The sequence below is a fragment of the Plecotus auritus genome, assembly GCF_963455305.1.
Source record: "Plecotus auritus genome assembly, chromosome: 7".
Classification (NCBI taxonomy): domain Eukaryota; kingdom Metazoa; phylum Chordata; class Mammalia; order Chiroptera; family Vespertilionidae; genus Plecotus; species Plecotus auritus.
This window is the reverse complement of record NC_137774.1, coordinates 1,345,887-1,364,611: the sequence shown is the minus strand read 5'-3', so window position 1 is coordinate 1,364,611 and position 18,725 is coordinate 1,345,887. Positions and strand designations below refer to the sequence as shown.

The window sequence follows — 18,725 nt, the reverse complement described above, 5'->3', positions numbered from 1 at the left end:
GCTCCGTCTGCCTTGTCGCCTGTACCATCCTTCGTGGGGGCGGGGGGCGGCTCGGTGCCCCGTAGGCTGGTGCGTGACGCAGTTCCAGTGTAAAAGGGTTACCCCCCGAGCGCGCATTTTCCTAGGGGCTCGGCTGCCGGGTCTGTGAGCCACCGAGCTTGCCACGGCACTCCCTGCGCGGCCAGGCCCGGACGGCGTGGCCTCCGTCTCGCCTCCCCCGTGTGGCGTCTGCACGCCTGTGCCCAACCCAGCCGGCTCCCCACGGGCCAGCCCCAGCCGCCCGCCCGCCCGCCCTCTGCCATCCCTCCTCCCCCGGCTGGGCTCACTCTGCTCCTGCCCCTCCCCTAGACTGGCATCAGTACGACGACATCATCTGCAAGCGGCCCACCGGGAGGCTGCGGGAGATCCGGGACTACTTCCTGAACCACTTCACGGACCAGATGAAGAAGAATGTGCAGGGGAAGCAGCTGGCGGCCTCCGTCATGCTGGGCCGCGTCCTCAGCGTCCTGCAGACCTGGAGCGCCGTCAACCTGAGCAGCTTCGTCACGCAGTTCCGCCAGTTCCTCTCCGTGGTCAGCGAGCCTGTGGTCTACGAGGCGCAGGAGAAGGCCTGGACTTCCCTGAACTACCCGAAGGAGCAGGTACCGCTGGGCGCTGCCCCCCCCATCTTCTGGCAGCAGCGTCCCCCCCCCCCACTAGGGGCCAGGGGACCCTGGGATGCAGTGGGCAGGTGCAGATGGGCCAGGGGGGCCAGGGTACTTCAGCCCCTTTTCCGAATACCTCCTCTTGGGAATGCTTTGTTCTTCCCATTGTCCTCCTCCGCCCACTGCTGGCCCCACCCACCTGCCCCACCCTCACCACTGGTCCCACCCCTAATATTGCCCCCACCCCCACCACTGGGTCCAACCAACTGCCCCCATCCTCACCACTGGTCCTACCCCTAAACACTGGCCCCACCCCCACCACTGGCCCCACCCACCTGCCCCCACCCTCACCACTGGTCCCACCCCTAACACTGCCCCCACCCCCACCATAGGCCCCACCCACCTGCCCCCATCCTCACCACTGGTCCCACCCCTAACACTGCCCCCACCCCCACCACTGGTCCCACCCCTAACACTATCCCCACCCCCACCACTGGCCCCACCCACCTGCCCCCATCCTCACCACTGGTCCCACCCCTAACACTATCCCCACCCCCACCACTGGCCCCACCCACCTGCCCCCACCCTCACCACTGGTCCCACCCCTAACACTGGCCCCACCCCCACCACTGGCCCCACCCACCTGCCCCACCCTCACCACTGGTCCCACCCCTAACACTGCCCCCACCCCCACCACTGGCCCCACCCACCTGCCCCCATTCTCACCACTGGTCTCACCCCTAACACTGGCCCCACCCCCACCACTGGCCCCACCCACCTGCCCCCATTCTCACCACTGGCCCCACCCCTAACACTGCCCCCACCCCCACCACTGGCCCCACCCACCTGGCCTCACCCCTCACCTGGCCTCACCCCTGGAGTAGACAGGGGTGGAACCCTCCTTCCTGCCTCTCCCCAGCACTGTGGTGGGGACTGGGCAGCTCTGAGACACACCCGGGCCCACATCTGAGATGATGCTGACCCGCTGTGAGCACCCAGGCCCTACCGGAAAGCCCCTCCCCCGTGCCGGGGTCTCCGATCCCATTATGGGGGGCGGCTCCCAGAAATCAGGGCAGCTGGGCCCGGGGCGGGGGGGGGCTGCTCGGATCACAGAGCTGTCCCTGCCCCTCGGGCCATGGGCTCTGCGGGGTGAGGCGGACCTCGGGGCAGCGGTGGGGCAGCCCGATGGCTTCGGCTCCACGGCCCTATCCGTTTCCCCTGCGTCAGGTGTGGGCGCACCTGTGGGAGTGTTTGCAAGAGCACCTGGCGCCGTTCCTGGAGAGGAGCGAGGACTCTCTGCCCGAGGACGTCCCTGTGAGGAGGAAGCTGAGGATGGGCATGGTCGCCCTGCACGTGGCCGAGGAGCTAAAGGTCCCCCTCTCGGAGCGTGACCTGAGCGCCCTGTGCAGCCTCCTGTGCGCCAGCACCAGCTCCCCCCACAACCTCCAGGACGACCTCAGCCTCATCCTTGAAAACCCTCAGAGGTAGTGTGTGTGAGTGTGAGTGAGTGTGTGAGTGTGTGTGTGTGTGAGTGTGTGTGTGTGTATGGGTGTGTGTGTGTGTGTGTGAGTGTGTGTGAGAGTGTGTGTGTGAGTGTGTGTGTGTGTATGGGTGTGTGTGTGTGAGTGTGAGTGTGAGTGTGTGTGTGTGTGTGTGAGAGTGTGTGTGTGTGTGAGTGTGTGAGTGTGTGTGTGTATGGGTGTGTGTGTGTGTGAGAGTGTGAGTGTGAGTGTGTGTGTGTGTGTGTGTGAGTGTGTGTGTGTGTGAGTGTGTGTGTGTGTGAGTGTGTGTGTGTGAGAGAGTGTGTGTGTGTATGGGTGTGTGTGAGTGTGTGTGTGTGAGTGTGAGTGTGTGTGTGTGTGTGAGAGTGTGTGTGTGTGTGTATGGGTGTGTGTGTGTGTGAGAGTGTGTGTGTGAGTGTGTGTGTGAGTGTGTGTGTGTGAGTGTGTGTGTGTGTGAGTGTGTGAGAGTGTGTGTGTGAGTGTGTGAATGTGTGTGAGTGTGTGTGTGTGTGTGAGTGTGTGTGTGAGTGTGTGTGTGAAACGATTTTATAGCCGCTTTTTAAAAAACACATTGGTATTGATTTCAGGGAGGAAGGGAGAGAGAGAGAAACATCAATGATGAGAATCATGGACCAACTGCCTCCTGCACGCCCCCCACTGGGGATGGAGCCCGCAACCCGGGCCTGTGCCCTGACCAGGAATCGAACTGTGACCTCCTGGTTCATAGGTCGACACTCAACCACTGAGCCACACCGGCTGAGCCCCTTCCCGTTTAAAAACTTGCTTTATATTTAGATTGGCGCCAGACGCCCGGGCCCAGGTGGGATCACTCAGCCGCCAGAGCCTCGGTTTCCCCCGCCGTCAGGAAGGTGGAATTGGCACCATCGGGAGTTTGCTGGGGGCCTCTTCGGTGCCCCAGGCGTTGGGGGTGACGCTGAGGGTGCCCTGTCTCCCGTGGCACCTGTGCCCCGCTGGCCCGGCCGCTCTGCTCAGCCACTCCCAGTGGCCCGCCCGCCCTGGGCGCACGCCGGCCTCCCCCAGGGCCGTCAGGCAGCAGGGCAGCTGCCGGCGCCCCCGGCTCACGGGGCCTCTGTTCTGTTTCCAGGTGGCGAGAGCACCTGCTGACCCTGTGCCGCAGGAGCATGAAGCGGGAGGTGGGCTCCTGGGTGGGCACCCTGCCCGTGCTCCACCTCTGCGCCGAGCCGCGCCCCCCCGCACGGCAGCCCGGGACGCAGCCCGAGGACGTCTGGGCGGCCCTGGAAGGAATCTCCTTCTGGGAGTTTCGGCGGAAAAGGGCGCACGAGTAAGTTGTGGGCCCCCCTTCCCTGCGCAGTCTCGGCGGACCCCCTGCGCACGCGGTCCCGCTTCTAGGGACGCGAGCAATGCGTCTCTCCTCCTAAAATGACCTGTTTGAAAAGCGTGGAACATACGACCCAAACGGGACACGCCAAGGGCCGCCCGCAGCCTTCGGGGTGCGCTGGGGCGGCCTCTGCTCAGAGGAGCCCGGGAAGCGATCTACGGGGGAAATGGCGAAGAAGCGCAGACATTGAGCTGAAGTCCAAGAAAACGCAAAGGCGGACGAAGGACGGGAACAGGAAGGCGGGCGCCCGTTGCCGAGCGCGGCCCCCGCTGGCGCTGCCTTTTGTCCGAGAAACTGTTCCAAGTGCACCCCTCCCCCCCCCCCAAATCAGAGGGGGCTCCGGCCTCTGGGCTTATAGGGAGTGAATAGTGACCGGAGGGAGTGGGTTTCTTTGCCACGATCGGGCCCCGTTGAAACGGGAGTGCACGCGCCGTGGGGTGCGGGCCCCCACGTGGCTGTGAAGGGACAGGCGGGTCAGAAGGACGAGGTGTTGGTAGCCCCGGGAAAGAAGGCCCCCCTGCCGCTTTCTACAGCCTGGATGGAACCGCGGGGCGTGAAGCCGGGGGAGATGCGTCAGACAGAGAGGGACAAGGGCTGTGTGATCTCACTCATCTGTGGAATCTGAAACAGCCGAACTCGTAGAGACGGAGAGAGTTTGGTTACCAGGGGCTGGGGTCGGGGAGGGGCGGGTGCTGGCCAGAGGCACAGACCTCAGCCGGAGGGCGTCCCGGGAGCTACACAGCGGGGACTCGTCAGCGGGGCTGCGTTACACAGGGAGCGGACCTCGGACGTGCTGGCCACCCGAAGGGAAGGAGGACAGGCCTCGGAGGCCCAGTGCAACATGCCAGTGTATCGAATCCCCCCTCCCAGCGACACATGCTTTCTACCAGCCCCTCTCAGCAGAGCTGGAAGCGACGCTGAATCCTCAGTGTTTTTATTGTGAAACACGCATAACTGAGGACTTGCCAGGGTCCCCGCTTTCCGTGCACAGCTCCGCGGCATTAAGCACATCCACAGGACACCCCGAGCTCCTGGCCCCGCGGAAACGCCGTCCCTGTGAGGCGCTCACTGCCCGCCCCCCCCACACCCCCCATGCCTCCTCCTGCTTCCTGTCCCCGTGGGCGGGACCAGCCAGGTCGTCCTGTCCCGGAACCACACGGGGTGTCCCTGGGTGTCGGGCTGATTGCCCTCCGCACCATGTTTTCAAGGTGCATCCCTTCTGTTCAGTCCACCTCTTCGCACTGACATTTTTATTTATTTAAATGTATGTTTATTGATTTCAGAGAGGAAGGGAGATGGAGAGAGAGAAACATCCACGATGAGAGAGAATCCTGGACCGGCTGCCTCCTGCACGCCCCCCACTGGGGATCGAGCCCGCAACCCGGGCCTGTGCCCTGACCTCCCGGATCCTAGGTCACGCTCAACCCCTGAGCCTCGCCGGCCGGACGGGCTACTTTTATTTTTTATTTTTATTTTTTTAAATATATTCTATTGATATTTCACAGAGAGGAAGGGAGAGGGATAGAGAGTTAGAAACATCGATGAGAGAGAGACATCGATCAGCTGCCTCCTGCACACCTCCCACTGGGGATGTGCCCGCAACCCAGGTACACGCCCTTGACCGGAATCGAACCTGGGACCCTCCAGTCCACAGGCCGACGCTCTATCCGCTGAGCCACACCGGTTTCGGCATGGACGGGCTACTTTTAAAGCCCGCGCTCCCTCGCTGCTTCCTCCGGGTCTGCACGGCACTCAGCGCCCTCCCCGCCCCGCTCTCCCCCCGCAGGAATCACTTAGTCCAGTTCATGGTGGAGAAGCAGCACCTGCTGGGGGCGGACGAGGCCCTGTTCCGGTCCTGGTTCAGCCTGCTGCCGCTGAGCAGCCTGGCCGCCTACCTGCAGGAGTTCACCAACTACCTGGCCTGCTTCCCGGCGCGCGTCCTGGACTGCCTGCTGGGCACCTGCTACCGGCTGCAGGACCCCAAGGACGTCCCCCTCGGAAACCCGGAGGTCTGTCGCCCGCGCAGGCGCCCCGGCCAGTTAGCGCGCAGAGCCCCGCGTCCTCTTCCCGGGAAACCTGACGGGGGCTCCTTACCAACCGTGCACTGTGCCCGGGGGCACGGCTCAGGGGCGGAACTTCGACCCAGGAACCAGAAGGTCAGGGTTCGGCTCCCGGTCAGGGCACAGGCCCGGGTTGCAGGCTCGATCCCCAGTGCGGGGCGTGCAGGAGGCAGCTGATGGGTGTTTCTCTCTCCCTCCCCCTCTGCTCTGTAAAAGTCAGTGAAAAATATTTTTCTTTTATTTTTTTAAAAAATATATTTTATTGATTTTTTACAGAGAGGAAGGGAGAGGGAGAGAGTTAGAAACATCCATGAGAGAGAAACATCGATCAGCTGCCTCCTGCACACCCCCCACTGGGGATGTGCTCACAACCAAGGTACGTGTCCTTGACCGGAATCGAACCCGGGACCCTTCAGTCCACAGGCCGACGCTCTATCCACTGAGCCACACCGGCCAGGGCAATATTTTTCTTTTAAAGGAAGAAACTGTGCCCTGGGAGGCTTCCTATTTCTTCCGTTTCAGTAAAACCCTCGCCGTCCCCGGTTATGTCTGCGCCAGGCGGGGGGGGGGGGGGGGGGGACACCACCCCGCGCACGAGGACACGGCTGCCATCGTCCTGTCCCGTTTCGGGGGTGGGAACCGTTGTATGACGCTCAGCCCTGCCGTTTATTCCTGGGAGATCAGCTTTAGCTTTAGCACCCGAGCACCTTAGAACACACTCACAGACGGGGTGAGATCCTGGCGGGGGCGTCGGGCCGTTTCAGCAGAGGCGGCGGTGCCGAGTCATCGCTGCTGTTTCCTTCCTGCGCCCCCAGGACATCGAGATGACGCTGAAAATGCTGCTGCACCTGCTGGACATGTTTCAGGACCAGTAAGTGGCGAAGCCCAAGGCCGCCCCTCGCCACGGGGTGCCCCCGGGGTGTCCCAGAGCCGCCGCCACCGTCCGAGGCCCCACCCCGATGCACACCCCCTTCTTGGAGTGATTGATGTGATCATCCTGGTTTTTCGTTGTTTTTTTTAAATATATTTTACTGATTTTTTACAGAGAGGAAGGGAAAGAGATAGAGAGTTAGAAACATCGATGAGAGAGAAACATCGATCAGCTGCCTCCTGCACACCCCCTACTGGGGATGTGCCCGCAACCAAGGTACATGCCCTTGACCGGAATCGAACCTGGGACCCTTGAGTCCGCAGGCCGACGCTCCATCCACTGAGCCACACCGGTTAGGGCTTTCGTTGTTTTTTAATATATTTTTCTTGATTTCAGAGAGGAAGGGAGAGGAGGGAGAGACAGAAACATCCTGCAGGCCCCACACTGGGGACCGAGCCCGCACCCCGGGCCCGTGCCCTGACCGGGAACCGCACCCCGACCTCCTGGTGCAGGGTCGTCCCTCAGCCACGGGGCCAGGCCGGCCGGGCCGTTTGCTTTCTGTCTCGCTCACAAGTTGGCGATGGGCTGGGATTGCCCCGCCGTTACGCTGTGCACGGGCCCGGGCGGCGCCTCCGCTCGGGTGTTTCCCCGGAGCACCGTGCCCTGGCGGAGCACCGTGCCCCGGCGGCGGCGCTGTCTCCCGTTTCCCGGGACCCATGATTTCCTGTCACTCTCTGTTGCGCAGGGTCCTCGAGGCGCCCTCGGTGCCGTCCTACCTCACCGTGTGCCTGAAGCTGCACGAGGCCGTCTGCAGACTTGCCAATCGCCAGACAACTCACGAGCTGCCCGCCTCGTCTGCCGAGATCGTCTGCCGCGTCATCAGACTGAAACCCGTGGCGGTGAGTGGGGCACGGCCACCCCAAGGCCCGGCGGCCACGGAGCGTCCAGTGCCCCCGCTCACAGGGGCTTGGGGCGGCCCAGCGGCCACTCGTCACCCGCTCGGTGCCGGCTCCCCGCGGCTCTGTGTGTGGGGGGGATGCCGTGTGAGCCGTGCACCTGGCCCCCGGGCTCCTGTGGAGGGAGGGAGTCGACGTGCGGGTTGTCGGGTGACTGGGCAGTTACAGAGCAGAGCAGGGGGCCGGGAGGCAGGTGACAACCCCAATGCACGTCCACGGGCCGTCTTTTCCACTGAGCTTTTCCCTACACTTTAAAAAAAATGTATATTTTTATTGATGTCAGAGAGGAAGGGAGAGAGAGAGAGAGAGAGAGAGAGAGAGAGAAACATCAATGATGAGAGAACCATGGACCGGCTGCCTCCTGCACGCCTCACACTGGGGATGGAGCCCACAACCCGGGCCCGTGCCCTGACCGGGAACCAAACCCTGACCTCCCGGTTCACGGTTGACGCTCAGCCCCTGAGCCCCGCCGGCCAGATGACCCTCCACTGGAATGTTAACAGCAGCAGAGGCCGGACCAGGACGAGCCTCTCTCTCCCCCTCCCTCCCTGCCTCCCCTTTGCTAACAGGATTCCGCGGAGGCGCAGGGCAGCGACACAGGGGCCAGGGCCTCCGTGGGGGACGTGGTCCAGGGAGCCCTGAGCACCACGAGGGCGTGGCTTGCGGGGACCTTTAAGCTGAGCATGTTCAGCATATCCTATGCCGCATCCGTCAGGTTCACCTACAGCCAGGAGATCCAGGTGAGCCGGCGACCCCAGCACCGGGCCTCGGCGGGTGTCCGTCCTGGGGGGCCTCGGCGGGTGTCCGTCCTGGGGGGCCTCGGCGGGTGTCCGTCCTGGGGGGCCTCGGCGGGTGTCCGTCCTGGGGGGCCTCGGCGGGTGTCCGTCCTGGGGGGCCTCGGCGGGTGTCCGTCCTGGGGGGCCTCGGCGGGTGTCCGTCCTGGGGGGCCTCGGCGGGTGGCCGTCCTGGGGGGCCTCGGCGGGTGTCCGTCCTGGGGGGCCTCGGCGGGTGGCCGTCCTGGGGGACCTCAATGGGGTCTGTCCTGGGCCCGGGCCTTGGGCCCCACTCCCCAGCGGGATCTGCAAGGCCAGAGCTGGTCAGGCCTGCGGCTAGAGCCCCGTGGGGACAGACCTTGTGGGGAGGCGCTCTGGGGCGGGGTTGGGGGCACTGGGGTCTGACTCGGTGCTGAGGTGATGAATGAAGTTTATGACGTCGGACGTGGAAGGAAAGGGTGCACGCAGGCGCTGCTCGAAGGGAGGCTGGGCAGAATGGCATCTGAAGTGAGAGAGACCTGAGCCCCAAGGTGGGCGGTGGGGTTTCCAGGGCGACAGGCGTGGAATGGAATCACGGCCGCGGCGGAGGACGGGGGGTGTGAGGGTGGGGGTGGGTGGGGGGTGGACCCATTGGCCACGGGGAGGGCGGGGCAGGGCGGCCACGGGGAGGGGGGGGCAGGGGCTCCGCCAGGCTGGGCAGGGCACCCCCTGGGGAAGCTTTTGCCGCTCCCCTTTGGGTTTTTATTTTTTTTATTTTTTTATTTTTTATTTTTTAATATATTTTATTGATTTTTTACAGAGAGGAAGGGAGAGGGGTAGAGAGTTAGAAACATCGATGAGAGAGAAACATCGATCAGCTGCCTCCTGCACACCCCCTACTGGGGATGTGCCCGCAACCAAGGTACATGCCCTTGACCGGAATCGAACCCGGGACCCTTCAGTCCGCAGGCCGACGCTCTATCCACTGAGCCAAACCGGTCAGGGCGGTTTTTATTTTTTATTTCCGTTTTTTTAAACGTATTTTTATGGATGTCCGAGAGGAAGGGAGAGGGCGAGAAATAGAAACACCCATGATGAGAGAGGATCGTGGACCGGCTGCCTCCTGCACGCCCCACACTGCGTTCGAGCCCACCACCCGGGCCTGTGCCCTGACCGGGAACCGAACCCTGACCTCTGGGTTCACAGGTCGACGCTCAGCCCTGAGCCCCGCAGCCTGGCGGGAACCTAGCATTTCTCAGAACCAAACATTGAGGGCGGTTCTTCCCGGGTCACAGCCAGTTGCACGCAAAGGGCCTTCGTGTTCCAGGGCGGAGGGGGGTGCCCTGCCCGCCGCCCACGGCGCCCAGGGACAGCGGCCGGGTCCCACGCAGGTGCCCCCCCCCCCCGCAGGGCAGCACCCCGCGTCCCCACAGCCGTTGGGAGACAGGTCGCGGCCTCCTGGTCCCTGACCCATGCCTTGCAGGTGTGGCGGCGGCTGGTGGAGGTCCCCTTCCCCGAGGAGCACGGCTGGAAGGCGTCCCTGCTGGGGGACCTGGCGGCGCGGCTCAAGCAGGTACCGGCTCGGCGCCACGCTTCTCGGGGCGAAGGCCGGTCGGGAGACCCGACACCCGTGCCCGCCACGTCGCTGCGCCCGGTGCGGTGCAGCCTCGCTGGGGGCCCCGGATGGGATTCCAGAGAACGAGTGGGGCAGGGGTCGCCACCGGGGGAACCGCAGGCACGTGCAGGCCCCCGAGTGGCCGGTGGTGACAGGAGCCTGTTAGACCCGGTGACGGGGGACGGGGGGCGGGGGCGGGGGGGGGCGGGGGGAGGGGACACGGACCTGCTCATGGTGTAGTTCAGGCCCACGGCCCTCGGAAGTTGGAGGTGGATTTTGCTGTTGCTGTTGCTCCTCCGCCGAGGATGTTTTTCCACTGATTTTCAGAGAGAGTGGAAGGGAACGGGGAGGGAGACACGATGTGAGAGACACACTGCCTGGCTGCCTCCCGCACGCCCCTCCCCGGGGAGCCAGCCCACCACCTGGGCCTGTGCCCTGACCGGGGATCGACCCCTGGCCTCCTGGTTCACAGGTCGCCGCTCAGCCCCTGAGCCCCGGGCAACACTCGGCCGTTGCTGCAAACTGCAGCGCGGGCGTGGCGCCTGCATGTGGTCTCGCTGTCGGTCTGGCGCTGGGGGCGGTGAGGACGGGCTGAGTGTGGGGCGGGAGGAAGGTCCCGTCAGTGGGGAACGGGTAGGAGAGCGGGAAAGGGAGAACCGCGGGGCATCGGTGTCCCCGGGCTCAGCATGCGCCCCCAGCCCCGCCCCTGCGCCCCGCAGGAGTCGCCGCGCGCGCAGATCTCCGCCTACTGCAGTACGGACTGGGCGGCTGCGGGCGCCGACGACAGCGTGTCCAGGTGCTTCGAGAACTGCGTCATCGAGGCCGTCAGCTCGGCCTGCCAGGTGAGCGGGCGCCACCGGGCGCATGCGGGGTCCCAGCTGCCTCGGGAAGGGCTGGCCAGGGCCCGCTGCCTCTGAGGCGGGGCAGGGCCGGCTCTGGAATCCGGGACCCTGGACCAGCTCCTGGAGATGCCGCTCAGGTGCCCGCAGTGCGCCGCTGTGACGTGTGGTCAGCCCAACCGCGCACAGGTGACCTCGACGCTCCTGAGGGTCCCCGCGAAGCCCCGCTCCTGGTGTGTGCTGTCCCCGACACCGCACCTGCGCAGCGAGGGTCGCCAAAGGTTGACAACACACTTATGGAAGAAAAGTGACCCTACCCATCCACTTAGGGGTTTTTTCTGCAAAATAGGGAGATAGTCTGCCCCCCACCGCCTCTCAGGGAAGCCTCCTTCTTTGTATGCGTGGGTGCATGTGCGCGTGCATGTAGCTGTGCGTGCGTGTAGGCATGCACCCATGTACAGGCATTTGTATGTATGTGCAGCCATGCACACACATGTAGGCATGCGGGTGTGGGTATGCGTGTAGACATTTGTGCACATGTAGGCATGCATGTGCGGGTATATGTGTGGACATACATACACATGTATGTATGTGTAGGCATGTGTGTAGACATGCGCACATGTATGCATGCGGATGAGGGTAGACGTGTGCACATGTAGGCATGTGTGTGTGCAGGCATATGTGCATGTAGGCATGCGTGTGCATGTGTGTGTGCGCGTGTGGGTGTCCTTTGGGGCTCTCTATAAGAAGCTCACGTCACCTGTGAATGGATTTTCTTCCTTCCAATCTGGCGCCTGTCACACCCGTCCTTGCTGACTGCGCAGGGGGGTGGAGGGGGCCCTCGTCTTGTTTCTCTCTCCCCGGAGGGTGGGTCAGCTGGGCCCGGAGACCACAGGCCGTTTCCCGGAGGGAGTGCCTCCGGCCCCGGGGGGTTCTTTGTGAAAGGACTTAGATTGTGCCCAATACTTTCCTTAGCCCATTGAGACGATCGCGTGACCTCTTTCCATCGATACGCCGTGTTACATTACGTGTTTTTTTATGTTCCACAAACATTCCCGCCCTGGGATGAGTCCCGTTTGGTGTTCAATCCTTTTTATCAGTCACCGGAGGAGGCTTTCTTCCATCCTTTCCTTAGTTTATTTAATCCGCGCTTAGGATCGTTTCCCGTTGATTTTAGAGAGAATGGAAGAGGGGGAGGGAGGCGGGAGGGACAGTAGAGGGGGAGAGAGAGAAGAGAGAGACACATCGATGGGTTGCCTCCTGCGCACACCTTGACTGGGGCCGGGGATGGAACCTGCAGCCCAGGTAAGTGCCCTTGGCTGTGAGTCGAACCCGAGACCCTCTGGGGTACAGGCCGACGCTCTCAACCGTTGAGCAACACGGGCCAGGGCCCTTTAATCCTTTTATTTTTTTTTTCCTTTTATCCTTTTAAATATCAAAAGTATCTGTTGTAAACTCTCTCTCTCTCTCTCTCTCTCTCTCTCTCTCTCTCTCCTAACGACTGAAACTTCTGGTAAAAACTTTGTCGCTAAAGAAGGAAAGAAAGCGTTTTGTCCTGATGGGGAAGCTTCAGGCGCGTGTGTGTCGGCGGCGGGGGGGGGTGGGGGTGGGGGGAGGGTGTCGGGGATGCAACGCGCAGGTGCCCTGACGGCTGCGGCTCCTCACGACAGGACAGGACAGTGCAGGCGGCGGGAGCGGAGGGGGGCTTGGCAGTGGGCCTGTCTGTGGGTCCCCGTCTCCCCGTCTCCGGGGGTCACCGCTCCAGGACACAATTCGCAGCGAAGCCAAGTCCTTAAGAAAAGGGAAGCATTTTTCTCGGTTGCTTTTTTTTTTGGCGCTTGTAAGACGAGTCCCAAAGGATTTCGGAAGCGCGATTGGGTGACGCCTGTCACTCAGAAACAAGCCGACTAAACGCGCGCGCGCCTCCCTGAACTCCCGCCCCCTCCTCCTGCCCGTTAGTCGCAGGTCAGCATCCTGGAGGGCCTCTCCCACAGCGACCTGCGGCGGTTCGGGACCCTCGTGTCCGCTGTGGTCACCAAGTCCTGGCCCCGGCGCCGCGGGGAGGCCGTGGACGACCTGGAGGAGGTGCTGCGGTACCTGCTCACGGGGCCAGACGTCACGCATCTCTTCAAGCTCTACGGTACGTCCTCGGGGGTCGGCTCGTCCTCGGGGGTCCGCTCGCGTCCCGCGGACCTGCGCGGGGTGGGCGTTGGACCTGACACGGGGAGGGCAGGCGGATGTCCCGGTGAGGAAGCCGGTTGGCTGGAGGGCCCAGCGAGGGCGGGGGGGGGGCCCTGTCTGTGGGTGAGGACACCCTGAGGGCCCATCCCTGGCGCACGGCTGTGCTCAGCGGCTGTGTCCTCCCGGCTGGCCTGGAAGCAAAGTCCCCCTGAAGGTCCCGTTTTTCTTTCTTTTTTTTTTCTTTTTGAGAATCTTCACCCGAGGGTATTTTCCATAAATTTTTATTTTATTTATTTTTAAAAATATATATATATTTTATTGATTTTTTTATAGAGAGGAAGGGAGAGGGATAGAGAGTTAGAAACATGGATGAGAGAGAAACATCGATCAGCTGCCTCCTGCACACCCCCCACTGGGGATGTGCCTGCAACCGAGGTACATGCCCTTGACCGGAATCGAACCTGGGACCCTTCAGTCCGCAGGCCGACGCTCTATCCACTGAGCCAAACTGGTTAGGGCTCCATTGATTTTTAGAGAGAGTAGAAGGGAGGGAGGGGAGAGGAGAGAGGAACATTGATGTGAGAGAGACACATCGATTGGTTGCCTCCCAGGGTCCTGGGCCGGGGATTGAACCTGCAATCCAGGTACATGCCCTTGACCAGAAATCAAACCTGAGCTGCTATGGTCCACGGGGCTGACACTCTAGTCACTGAGCCACTCTGGCCAGCGCAATAGACCTTCATTTTTTAAAAAATATGTTTTCATTGACTTGAGAGAGAAAGGAGGGGAGAGGGAGAGAGAGAGAGACATCAATATGAGAGGGCAACATGGATGGGCTGCCTTCTACACGCCCCCCCGCCCCCCCGCCACTGGGGATCCAGCCTGAGACCCAGGCACGTGCCCCGCCCGGGAATGGAACCGGAGACCTTCTGGTGCGTGGGAGTGCGTTTCAGATCTGCCCCTCCTGAGTGTGCCCCCCACTCGTGCTGCCTGGGCGTTGGGGCCGAGCCGCGGGGAGGTCCGGGAGCCCTCTGCCTGGTGGCGGGGCCGGGGCGGGCGGGGGTGGTGGCGCCGGGCAGGCAGGGGGCCCCCACGGGTTTTAGACTCTGTTCTCCACCTGGGCAGGCACCGACGAGAAGATCCTGGCGCACATCACGGAGGACGGCAAGAAGCTGATGGCGACGGCCGACTCGGTCTTCACCAAGGTGGCCGAGGACCTGCTGAGCGGCGCCGTGCTGGTGGGGCAGCTGGAGCTGATCAGGAGGCGCGGGGCGCGGTTTCTGGACATCTGGGAGCTGAGTGAGTGCCGGGCGCCCGCTGCTGGGCCGACGGGGGGCGCGCTCACGGGGTTCCCAGAGGCTGGTCTTCGAGGGGCTCTTTTCGCCGCGAGAGTGACAGGACGGTTTCTCTTCTCTTCTCTTCTTTTTTGGAAAAAAAAAAAAAAATGAAAGATTGATGACTTTATTTATTATTACTTGTGAAACAACCCCAAGGTTCTAAGAAAATGGGAGCTACATTGGAAAGAACTTTCTAAAAAAACCCTCCTTGCCGAAGCCGGTGTGGCTCAGTGGATAGAGCGTCGGCCTGCGGACTGAGGGGTCCCGGGTTCGATTCCGGTCAAGGGCATGTACCTTGGGTGCAGGCACATCCCCAGTGGGAGGTGTGCAGGAGGCAGCTGATCGATGTTTCTCTCTCATCGATGTTTCTAGCTCTCTATCCCTCTCCCTTCCTCTCTGTAAAAAAATCAATAAAATATATTTTAAAAAATAAAATAAAATAAATAAAAAAACCCTCCACCGCTGGGGAGTAGCTTGCCAAACGGATACCCACCATCCTGAGGACTTGAGCGTGCATTTCCCCTAGGCCAGGCCTTGCCCCCCGGGGCTACCCGGTCCCCCCCCCCCCCCCCGCCGACAGCAGAAAATGAACCTTGACAGGTGCCCCCCCCCGGAATGTCCGTACCCCACCGGGCCTTGTCAGTGGTCCCAGGACTGTGGCGGAGAGCAGCAGGACTCCGCGTGGAATCAGACGTGCCATTTTATGTCACGGGGGGTCTAATCCTCGGGCAAACAGAGCAGGAAAGGGGTCAAACCGTGACCAAGCCCCAGGGCTCACCGGCCCGGCCCACGCTGCGGAGGCGGCGCCGGATGGAGGGGCTGGGCTCGCGGCCCTGAGCGTGCATCGCATCCAGGAAGAGGGAAGGAACGGTTGCCGTGGAGAAGGATCGGTTCGTTTGTTCTATTGGGTGACTTTTTTTTTTTTTTGCCAGAGAGAAAAAGCCTTTCGCCGCAGGAGAAGAAGCACGACATGAAGAAAGTGCTGGACTACAGGTGGGGGGAGCTGCAGTTCCTGCTGGAGGAGCGGCGCCGCGTGGACAGCCTGCTGAAGCTGTGCGAGGCGGCCAGGCGCTGGGTGGAAGGTGACTCGCCTCCGACTGACCGTGAACAACCCGGTGGCGGGTGGCGGGGTCGGGGAGGACCCGATGGGAACGTGCCCCCGGCGGGCTTGCTCTCCAGGGGCGGCTTCTGCAACGCGTTCGTTTTAAGCAAAGCCGGGTCTGCCGCCGTGAGCTTTTTACCTCAGGCCCCCCTCCCTCTCTCTCCTTTTAAATATGTGTTTATTGATCTCAGAGAGGAAGGGAGAGAGAGAGAGAAACATCCATGGTGAGAGAGAAGCATGGACCGGCTGCCTCCTGCACGCCCCCCACTGGGGATGGAGCCTGCAAACTGGGCGTGTGCCCTGATCTGGAATGGAACCCGGGACTTAAGTCCGCATGCTGACACTCTATCCACTGAGCCAAACCGGCCAGGGCCCTCTCTTTTTTTTTAAAAAAAAAAATATATTTTATTGATTTTCTACAGAGAGGAAGGGAGAGGGATAGAGAGTTAGAAACATCGATGAGAGAGAAACATTGATCAGCTGCCTCCTGCACACCCCCCACTGGGGATGTGCCCGCAACCAAGGTACATGCCCTTGACTGGAATCGAACCTGGAACCTTCCAGTCCGCAGGCTGACACTCTATCCACTGAGCCAAACCGGCCAGGGCCCTCTCTTTTTTTTTTAAAGTTTTTTTTTTTTAATATATCCTATATGATAAAAGGGTGATATGCAAATTGACCCTAAGGGCGGAATGATGGGTCACTATGACGTGCACTGACCACCAGGGGGCACATACTCAACGCAGGAGCTGCCCCCTGGTGGTCAGTGTGCTCCCATGGGGGAGCTCCGCTCAGCCACAGCTGGGCTCACAGCTGCGAGTGCAGTGGCGGTGGTGGGAGGAGCCTCTCCCGCCTCCTCGGCAGGTGGACATCCCCCCAAGGGGTCTCAGGCTGCAAGAGGGCGCAGGCTTGGCTGAGGGACCCCCCGAGTGCATGAATTTCCGTGCACCAGGCCTCTAGTGTGTGTGTGTGTGTATATATACATATATATATATATATATACACACACACACACTGAGTGGCCAGATTATGATGATCTCTGAACGCATAATAATCTGGCCACTCAGTATGTGTGTGTGTGTGTGTGTGTGTATACACATATACATATACATATACATATACATATACATATACACACATACACACACATATATACTAGAGGCTCGGTGCACAAAATTCGTGCATGGGGGGGTGTCCCTCAGCTCAGCCTGCACCCTCTCCAATCTGGGACCACTCGAGGGATGTCCGAATGCCTAGTAGGATCGGGCCTCAATGGGCAGTCAGACATCCCTCTCACAATCCAGGACTGCTGGCTTCCAACTGCTTGCCTGTCTGCCTGCCTGATTGCCCTTAACCACTTCTGCCTGCCAACCTGATCACCCCCTAACCACTCCCCTACCAGCCTGATTGATGCCTAACTGCTCCCCTGCCAGCCTGTTTGCCCCTAACTGCCCTCCCCTGCAGGCCTGGTCACCCCTCACTGCCCTCCCCTGCAGGCCTGGTCACCCCTAACTGCCCTCCCCTGCAGGCTTGATCACCCTCAACTGCCCTCCCTTGCAGGCCTGGTTCCTCCCAACTGTCCTCCCCTGCTGGCCATCTTGTGGTGGCCATCTTGTGTCCACATGGGGCAGTCATCTTTGACCACATGGGGACAGCCATCTTGTGTATTGGAATGATGGTCAATCTGCATATTACTCTTTTATTAGATAGGATAGAGGCCTGGTACACGGGTGGGGGCCGGCTGGTTTGCCATGAAGGGTGTCCCGGATCAGGGTGGGGGTTCCCTTGGGGCGTGGGGCGGCCTGGGCGAGGGGCCTGTGGTGGTTTGCAGGCTGGCCACGCCCCCCGGCGACCCAAGTGGAGGCCCTGGTATCTGGGATTTATTTATCTTCTACAATTGAAACTTTGTAGCCTGGAGCGGAGCCAAGCCTCCTGCTTGCTCTGTGGTGGCAGCCATTTTTGTTGGGATTTATGTATCTTCTATAATTGAAACTTTGTAGCCCTGAGTGGAGGCCTGGGCTGGCCGGGGTGTGCAGAAAGCTTGGCTTCCTCCATCGCCGGGGAAACCCAAGCCTCCTGTTCTCTCTATGGCCGCATCCATCTTTGTTGGGCTAATTTGCATACTTGCTCCTGATTGGCTGGTGGGCGTGGCTTGTGGATGCAGCGGAGTGATGGTTAATTTGCATATTACTCTTTTATTAGATAGTATATATAAATTAGAGGCCCAGTGCATGAATTCGTGAATGGGTGGGTTCTGGCCAGCCAAGCAAGGGGGAGGGGACATGGGCGGTTGTTGGATTGCCTGCTGGTTGAACTCCTGGTCGAGGGGACAATTTGTATATTAGCCTTTTATTATATAGGATAGACACTGAGTGGCGAGATCATAATAATCTGGCCACTCAGTGTGTGTGTGTGTGTATATATATATATATATTAGTGGCCTAGTGCATGAATTCATGCATGGGTGGGGTCTGGCCAGCCTGGCGGCGGGGAGAGGACATGGGCGATTGGCCGGCCTGCCTGCTGGTCAAACTCCTGGTCGAGGGGACAATTTGCATATTAGCATTTTATTATATAGGATTATATAGGATATACACTGAGTGGCCAGTGTATATATTATTTCAGAGAGAAAGAGAGAGGGAGAGAGAGATATAAATATCAACGATGAGAGGAAATCATTGTTCACCTGCCTCCTGCACCTTTCCCACTGGGGATTAAGCCCACCACCCAGGCATGTGCCCTGACCGGGAATCAAACCATGACTTCCTACTCACACCCTCACCCCCCAGCTCCGCCCCCCCTCCCCCCCCCCCCCCACACACACACACCGTCTTCTGTCCTCTTTCTGACTCCTGAAGTTCAGTGCCATGCATGTCTGGAGATGCTGTGATTCCTCAAGGACCTGAGACCTCCGGGTCCCCCACCCTCCATGTCCTGGCGGGAATATGACCTCCTGCTGCTCCTAGGCTGGCAGAGGGAGAGGAGGGCGGCCTAGCGAAGGGGTGGGGTGAAAAGCAGCCTGTCCCCTCCTGGCCTCGTCAGTGCCCCCACAGTCCAGCCCCCCTAGCAGGAATCCGCCAGGCCTCCAGCGCCCCCACAGTGGCCGGGGTTGCACGCTCCAGGCCTCGGGCCCCGCTTCCCACGGGCCCATCCGCTGTCACATCCCACAGGGTGTGGCTCCCAATGCTTCTCTGCTCCCCCGCCCTGTCGTGTGAGACTGTTCTGGTGTCGAAGTGGGGTGTGGGAAGGGGACACAGGGGGTGCCTTTCTTCAAACCATCCTCTTCACCCAGAACTTACAACAGGTTTTATCTGTTGTGAAAATTGGTGAGCAGGAGGGGGTGTGTCTGGATTCTTACTGAGAAAAAAATGCCAGTGAGTGTGTCTCCTGGAGTTCCCTCAAGAGCAGCGAGGGCCCCGGTGGCTCAGGGCTGAGCATCGACCCGGGAACCAGGAGGTCAGGGGTCGATTCTGGTCAAGGGCAAACGGCCAGGTTGTGGGCTCCAT

At 60.9% G+C, this 18,725-nt stretch overlaps 1 protein-coding gene across 1 annotated transcript in view; it reads left to right on the top strand.

Moving 5' to 3' along the window:
• The window catches only part of RNF213 (ring finger protein 213), a gene marked incomplete at its 3' end in the record, with an annotated part of 87,659 nt that overhangs the window by 10,474 nt on the left and 58,460 nt on the right, over window positions 1-18,725 (top strand). Inside the window, 12 exon segments of the mRNA XM_080680866.1 lie at window positions 349-641; window positions 1,872-2,128; window positions 3,252-3,449; window positions 5,293-5,515; window positions 6,382-6,437; window positions 7,183-7,336; window positions 7,963-8,133; window positions 9,629-9,718; window positions 10,480-10,602; window positions 12,559-12,739; window positions 13,906-14,079; window positions 15,050-15,199. Of these exon segments, the coding sequence (XP_080536992.1) occupies window positions 349-641; window positions 1,872-2,128; window positions 3,252-3,449; window positions 5,293-5,515; window positions 6,382-6,437; window positions 7,183-7,336; window positions 7,963-8,133; window positions 9,629-9,718; window positions 10,480-10,602; window positions 12,559-12,739; window positions 13,906-14,079; window positions 15,050-15,199 (2,070 nt within the window).